At 32.9% G+C, this 8,152-nt stretch overlaps 1 protein-coding gene across 1 annotated transcript; it reads left to right on the top strand.

Annotated features, from left to right (window-relative positions):
- Window positions 1-351: 351 nt before the first annotated feature.
- LOC107225510 (CD2 antigen cytoplasmic tail-binding protein 2 homolog) lies at window positions 352-6,227 on the top strand. The gene is made up of 6 exons (XM_015666007.2): window positions 352-1,064; window positions 1,616-1,779; window positions 2,361-2,541; window positions 3,841-4,025; window positions 4,996-5,113; window positions 5,891-6,227. Exons 1-6 carry the CDS (start codon window positions 908-910, stop codon window positions 6,145-6,147), a joined length of 1,062 nt encoding a protein of 353 aa, XP_015521493.2. The 5' UTR covers window positions 352-907; the 3' UTR covers window positions 6,148-6,227.
- Window positions 6,228-8,152: the final 1,925 nt, after the last annotated feature.

Genomic DNA, 8,152 nt, shown 5'->3' with positions numbered 1-8,152 from the left:
ATCGTAATTGAGTGCCTCGAGCATTGCGTTGAAATAATCCAGATTATATAAATACATATTATACATTGGTGCCTGGTAGGTCAGGTTATTGAAACAAACAGTCAATAATATCAATGTTTAGCATATTTTTAAATGCAACGATACAATTTATAAATGTGGAATGGGCATTTTCGCCGAAGTCTGATAGAAACGCGACGATTCAACGGCTTGATTTAGTAACAGGTACATTTGGGGACAATAAGACCGTGTAGACGGCTAATTTTTTAAACTTGACAGTTATGTTGGCAACACAGAGAACCCTTGCAGCGCCATTACTACTTCTCTCTCTATACCATTTTACGCTTGCACGAAAGGGTATACTAGACTTCCTCCATAAAATGTGAATTCACCCTAAGGAGATAGCCAATTCGGACGGTCTTGCGCTCAAGGGTGCGTTCCGAAATTAGCTCTCAGCGCTAAAAACTCGGTAGCGCAAAAGAGATAAAAGATTGTTGACGCACTGGGAGTAAATTATCGAAACGCATCCAAGCTGTATGCTGCACGTGAAAAACCAGCGTATATCTGGCAGTCGTTGTCGGACTACGTGATTCTTAGTTAATGAAAGAATGTTGTGGGTGTTTGGAATTTTTTTCGTTTACTCACTTCACATGATTCAGAAGTTGTAATATTGTGCGAGAGATGGTCAACAATAAGTATAGATGAACAATTCAACAATATCCGTTCTTCTGCGTGACTGAACGTCCGGATGAAAACATTGTCACCATCATAACACGCTTGAACATTATTCTTATATCATCCACCACTATCTCATAGTTGAAACTAACCGCATCAAAGCAATTGACAACTTTGCAAAGTCTTATGATTTATTGAATAACATCAATCGTTAGGAAAACTTTGAAAGAATAACATGTCTAAGCGTAAGCTCGAGGATGTACTGAGTGAAGACTGGAAGGATAGTAGGGCGAAAACAGAACCGACCGTCAAGAATTCTTTAGACTCTGATGAGGAGGACGAAGAAGCCAATGAGGATAATTACAATGTCATGAATGAGGATGACTTTGAAGGTGCGCAACATTGCCATTAGTTTACGAATCGCATCCAATAATTCTATTTAGTTTAATAGTTCAATAGACTTTAATGTTAAGGAATATCCTAGAATAGGATTCAAAAATATGATACAAATGATGATAAATTGTGTCTGAATTCCTCTCTATAATATGCGAGATTAAAGTTAGTAACTTTAATGCAATGAAAAGTTAGAAAAAAAAAACAAATATAGCAACTTTGAAACAACTTTGAATGAGTCAAGTTTACAAAACACGAGCTTCACACTGGCGTCGTTAAGGTTTATATAATTTGGAGCAATGCTAATGTTGTAATTCAACAAAGTTTCTTACAAAATGCATCGTCACAATAATGTGATGAACTTCAAATTTGTAATATTTGTTTAGAATCTTTTGATGAATGTTCTGATCAAAGTCTTTCAGCAGGGCCACTTTTCCAGTTTTTCTCTCATATTGTCTATTTCATTCAAATTAAGTAGTAATAATAATTATATACGATTCTTTTCTAAATCTTTGAAATTCGTGTTCACTTGAAATCTTTTATTATAAAGGAACGGAAGACGATCCCGTAGCAGCAGAGACAGATGTAGGCTTCACAGCATTCAATATGAAGGAGGAATTGGAAGAGGGACACTTTGATAAGGATGGTCATTACCTCTGGAACAAGGAAAAGCAGATCAGAGACAATTGGCTTGACAACATTGACTGGGTTCAGGTTGTTAACACTGCTCAAAAATCAAATTCCGCTACTAATGTATTTATTTTGTTAAAAATACTCTATTCTACTCGACTATTATACAATGAGATTTTTACGAAAATATCTTAAGTTGGAAAATTAATACAAGTTTCGAATTCATTAATTTTTTAGAAAATTCGTAATCTTACAACGGAACTTTTGAAACTGTGAACTGTAATAAAGCTAGTTGTACTCGTATTTTGCAATGATTCTAAATTTTTTAATGTTATTAACTTCAATCTTATGCAAAATTTAAGTTTTATGTTTGGCTTTGTTACGGTTCATCAAATTTCAGACAATGTTAATGGTGCGAAATACCGATATCGAAAATAGTGACAAACTATAGCATCATGGAAACTCTTCTTTTTATTTGTGACTGCAAAATCAAAAACTTTATAAGGGAAATAGAAAGCCAAAAATGAAACGGATCTTTCAATTATACTTTCATAGTTCTGTGTGAAACGCATAATCATGGCAATAATAACAACAACTAGTTTGTTAATAATGTAAGCTCTGATAATAATAAAAATAAAAACAATAATGCCTAAATTGGGTTACAGATTAAATCTGGGGGACGCGAAGGTACAAGCAATAAAACAAGTGACAAAATCAAAGGATTGGCGGACAGCGATAGCGAGGATGATGAACAAGAAGTAATGTTTGACAGCGTGCCATTGTACAAAAAAATTCTCGAGTATTTGCGTCCTGGGGAAACTGTATCAAAAGCACTTCGCAGACTAGGTAAAAACTAATTGATCAGCGTTTGATAATATAATTTTTTGCATTCAAGGGTTTATTGAATATTGTTTTGACAAATTTTTTTTAGTGTTTCTAGTAAAATCATTGTGGGATAAAACAAACCCCCCCCCCCCAAATCTCTCCACCCACCTAATAAAATGAATTAAAATGATAAACTAACTCGATGGACAAAAGAGCTTAGCTTTTTTGCAGTAGGTATGACCAGGTGATAGTACTTCCAGCCCTCTACAACTTAGTTTAGTTCGTTAGATGTTTAAAGAGAGAAGACAGTGTAGCGATGGCCACTAAGCTAAATATAATCGATGTATCGATTAATCGAGTCCAAAAAAATAATTGAATAAGGCTCGATGGAATCGGTAAAAATTAATCGATTAATCGATTATCTCGAAGTTTGCTGAAACGGTGTATGTGAAACCAAAATTCCGTAAATTTCAGTATATAGTCTTATAGCTATAATAGCGGAAAAGTTTTTTCAGAACTTATAGTTTCATTAAAAATATTTTTCAATTTAAGGTGAAAATATTCATTTATTTTTCACCTATTATATCAAATAGGTACCTACTAAGTAAGACAATGATAATAATTCATACTTTAATCAGATAAATTAATATCATATTGCATCATTCATGGAAGTAAAAAACAAAAACTGATTGTGAGGATAAATAACTGAGTTGGTCGCTAATCAAGTTTGCGATGATACTTGATAATCGGGATACAACAATCGATTTAATACACAATCAATTATTTTTGGTCATTTTTAAGACGGTGGCAAATTGTCATGCTAGACAAATGTCGGAAGTAGTGAACAATATTGAGGAGGAAAAGGAAACGCATGAAAAAAAATTATTTAAACAAACAAGTAAATTACTTCACAATGTATTATGTCTAAATAAGTAGCAGTAAATTATAATGAATTGAAAGTGAAAAGTCACGTATCAAATTCGAGAAAAATTTGTAGAGAATTCAAAGCTTATGGATTTCTTCGAAGTACGGCCCACCATCGTTTTCTAATCAAAAGTAGAGAAGTATTCAAACAAATTGTGTCGCATCCCCGTCGAATAGTTGGATTTTATTTCCAAATTATAATACAAATTGATTTCACCTATTTTTCGGATTCACAAGATATATACCTGGTTGTTGTCAAAGTTTTGATTCAACACATTTCATGATAACAAATACAGTAGGCATTTCTCGTTATGATTTTACCTAAAAGTTGCTGTTTTGATGCAACTGACAGTTCTTCGTGCAGTATATTCACCTATGATTTTCCATGATATTTAGGCAAAGGAAACAAAAGAATGACCACTGCAGAACGATGGAAAAAGAAAAAAGAAGCACAAGCCGGTATAGAAACTAATGAAAATGCTGAAAAAATAACACAGTTAACAGAGTTTGCAAACGAACTTTTGACACGGACCGGTAACATGGATATATACGAGGAAAGTTATGAACAAATTAAAAAAAAGGTATGCACTGTTTTTATAAGTATCCTCAGTAAGTTTGATTACTTAACATGTAACTGTATTTATTGCATTGAGAAAACACTGCATGTAAGCCATTCTATACCATCTTGACTTTTTAACGTATTACATTCTTTAGCACAAAATAATTATACCATTTGGATCTCTAACTAAAACATTTGCCGTCGCAAAAACCGATGTATTCATCATTTTGACGAATTGCAACAGGGAAACAATATAGAAACCCCTAAAAGTTGACAAAAATTAATTAAAAAGTTAGTATCCTAAATTTCCCAAAAACCATGTTTCTTTTCTACTGAAAATTCCAAAGAACACTCGATTTGGTCTAAGAAAATATGTGTAATTTTCGTCATGGGTTCAGATTTAGTTTGAAAGTTATGAATTTTTTTTTTTCCTTCATAATTATAAAAAGTATTGTATCACGTTATGTTGTCATCAAGTCATACGAAACAGCTCTGAAATATAGGTATTAAATTATTATATTGAACATTTTTATTATATACTATATACGTAATATTTATATTACAATAATCATAATTTATACAGATAATAGTAGTAATAAAAGTAAGTTCAAACTAATTTCAACTCCATGCTGAACTTTGCACTTGTTTATTTACACTACATAGGAGTATCCTTCGAAATTTAAATGGGTGTCAGGTTTCGAGAAATGCAAGAAACTTATGTTCATTTTACCAAGTTTTGTAAACTTGTAGGGTTTTTCATATTTTTTTTGCATGTTATAATTTTCAAATTCATTCAAAACAGCTTGTTATTTTCTTCAGAATTCTGTCGATCGCTGGTCGAATTGGTATGAAATGCTTGATTTGTACAAGACACATGTGTGAAGTTAGACTCGAAATTGTTCTTATCCCCATTGAGTTTTTGGAGTAAAATTCAATACTCATCCTCGCGACGTACGTTTTCGTAATTTATATAATTTTTTGGGACACTGCAGATTGAGACGAGTGGGAAACAGGCTCATCCATCGAAACAGGAAGCGGAATTGGATATGTACTCCGACGATTTTGATGTTAAAGAAAAAGCCAAGCTTGACGAAAATGCAGCTCCTGGTGGTAAGTTCTCATTGAGTTATGTGTAACAGTGCCAATTATTACATTTATTCAATATAAGTAAATATCGAAAATCGATCCTAAACGAGAATATCAAAATGCTAGACATAGATTCAATATTTATAAATTATTTAAAGTAATTCTCAGTTAATTTAATTCGATTGTTTTACAATTACCGTTGAATTAACTGCATTTGCAAGCTCATTTCAATTTGAAGATAGAATAGTGTAATATACACTAATTGTGAGCAAGTATTTGAGGTCATGCATCTTTCTGTGGCAAGATTTGTAAACCTTTGGGCGGTAATTAGGCGTAAATTATAAGTATAATATTCCAACAGGTATTTTTTACCTCACGATACGAAATTTTGTTTTCATTTCAAACAGATCTGATGAAAGTATAATTGTATTATGATATTCCACGTTTCTTTAAGGAAAAAAAATTACCCCTGAGAATTGTTCTATTCGAGACAACATCAGAATTAAGATTTCAAAAAGTATTCCTGAAAATTAGTATGTAAATTATAGACGAGGTTGAAGTTAATAACGTTAATGTAACGAATCATTTAAACAAAAATCAGTTTTTGATAATTATAGAATAGTTTTGGGGGATTTAGATTTTCAAAAAAAGACTATGTATTACTTTATCGTGGTTTGATGAAATTCGTATAATCCTTAAATTCGGAATACCTAGCATTTTTTTTCCAATTTGTATTGCTACATTAACTTTACGAACTTCCACCCCATAATTACAGATTCTAATGAATGATTATTTTTGAAGATTCGTCGGCGATGGAAGTTGAGAAATCAAAAGCGAGTTCGACAGAAGTTAAGCAGGATCTTGAAGAAGACATGGTAACATGGGAGCTGAAGTGGTCGCAGAATGAAACAGCTGAGGTTCACGGACCTCACTCAACGGAGCAAATGCAAGCTTGGTCCAAGGAGGGATATTTTAAATCTGGTGCTTGGGTACGACGAACTGGTCAACAAGGGCAATTTTACAGTGCAGCGAGGGTCGACTTTGAATTATATTTATAGTATGGAACGCTTGTGACTTGATAAGTGAAGTATAATTTGCAGGGAAGTAGAAAGAGAAAATAAAAAAACGATTTACCTAATGCTGCTTTTGATATTATTCAGAATCCGATAAATATGAAGTGATATGAAATGTACGCATATCGTACGATATCCATTTACGGCATTGTTAACTAAACAACATTTTTTTCTGTTTCAAATCGCCAGCAGTGTTTGTTGAATTTTTTATCCCATAATTATTCGCAATTTAAAAATAAGCTAAATACGTGGTTTACGCAAGTGATACTGTGCTTCGGTTATTAATAGAATAAAAATTTAAACTTAAAAAATTGACAGACAGTACATATTAAAACGCAAGATATCTGCCAATATCTCTGCAATTGAACAGATTATTATTTCTGCTTATACATTTTCTTTCACTGTCACAGAAAAGCTTAGCATTATCATGTAAATTTTTCGAATCAGAAGAAAAAAACATCAAAAACAGTAAAAACTATCCAATCTTGATTTCCAGTTGAAAAAAATCTGTGTATTTAACTTAAAAAATTCTGAGTGAACTCGTCCGAAATTGTTGGTTGTAACTTCGAACACCGTTTGTGCTGCCACAAAAGTTCGTGAAATCTAAATTGAAATTTTATACCTAAAATATTTTAAGCAGATTATATATAGGCAGATTATGTAACATTAGAAAACTTAAAAAAATGTAGTAAAGTAAGGTATTACCATTTCGAAAGTTGCTAACTAGTTGCTTAAGGCTAACTTTTACAGTGTTGCGATAACCATTTTAGTCTTTAGAAAAATGTTGTCGGCTCTATGGTAAACATTCCAATGAATATCTATTGACAAACTGATATATAAACATTAATATAAAACATGTGTTTAAGTAGAAAATTTTCATTATTTACGTTTTGGCTGAGAATTTTTACGAGAATAATGCTGCTCGCTTATGTCACTGAACAATGATACGTAACTGAAATGCGCGTAGGACGATTTGTGTGGGACAAATTGAAGACTACTGTTTTAACTCGGACTTTAATACGATTATTCATTGTTTCTCTATTCCATCGCAAATACTCTATTCTGTAATAAATCACATGCATCTGAAATTTCTATTGATCAAGCTTGATTGAAATTAATTCGAATAACAAGTCCTTAATAGGGATGAGTAGACTCAGCTCTGGCGTGGGCTCGAATAGTGAGTAAGCGAAACTTTGCAAGCTATCGGCGCGCTACAAGTCGTAATTTTTGTCTAAAGAAAAAATAAAAAAAAACTGGATTCAGGTATTAGAATTCTCTACAAGTTTGATAAGAGACATTTTTTCGATATGTATGACGACAAAGGAGAAAACGACAAAAAACAAGTTTCAAACTCGGTAATTTTTTACTTCCTCGTTCGATATCTCAACAACAAGCAACGGTAGGTGAAAAATTCATATAACCTAAATTGTTGAGCGTCATAAAAGCCAAAAAAATGTATGTAATCGAAATTTTCGTATCATGACGAAGAGCCGAGTTATCGCAAAAAAAACAAAATTTAACCCTTATTTCAAGATGGCGGAGAAAGCTCATACGAAATCTTGGTCGACAATTTCAAGTTAAGCTTTTCAAAGCCCCCCCCCCTCTCCCCCCTCCCCAACACAATACATGAAAATCACCTTTCTCAGTTCATTTGCATTTATTTGCATTTTTCGGACATAATGACCGTACTATTCAGGAATCAATACTTTTATGATTATCTATCGATGCTTACTATTCGATGCCGTGTCCCTAACTACATGTAAAAGTGTAAATTCTACATGTCAATATTTTGTGCTTACTTGTCGTCGATATCAATTTCAATCACTCGATACTTGATACTATGCTGTCCTCATTCGTAACAGGCCTGATGTCCACTCTTTATATGTTGCGTTATTCATGTCTGACTATCTAGCCGACTACCCTGTTTTATAAGTATTTGTGAAGCTGCTTCCGTAGCGAGAAAGAGCACTGCCTAGTGGCCGTTTATAGT

The sequence above is a fragment of the Neodiprion lecontei genome, chromosome 5 (assembly GCF_021901455.1).
Source record: "Neodiprion lecontei isolate iyNeoLeco1 chromosome 5, iyNeoLeco1.1, whole genome shotgun sequence".
NCBI lineage: Eukaryota > Metazoa > Arthropoda > Insecta > Hymenoptera > Diprionidae > Neodiprion > Neodiprion lecontei.
The sequence above is the reverse complement of the archived record's forward strand: the minus strand, read 5'-3'. Positions and strand labels throughout refer to the sequence as shown.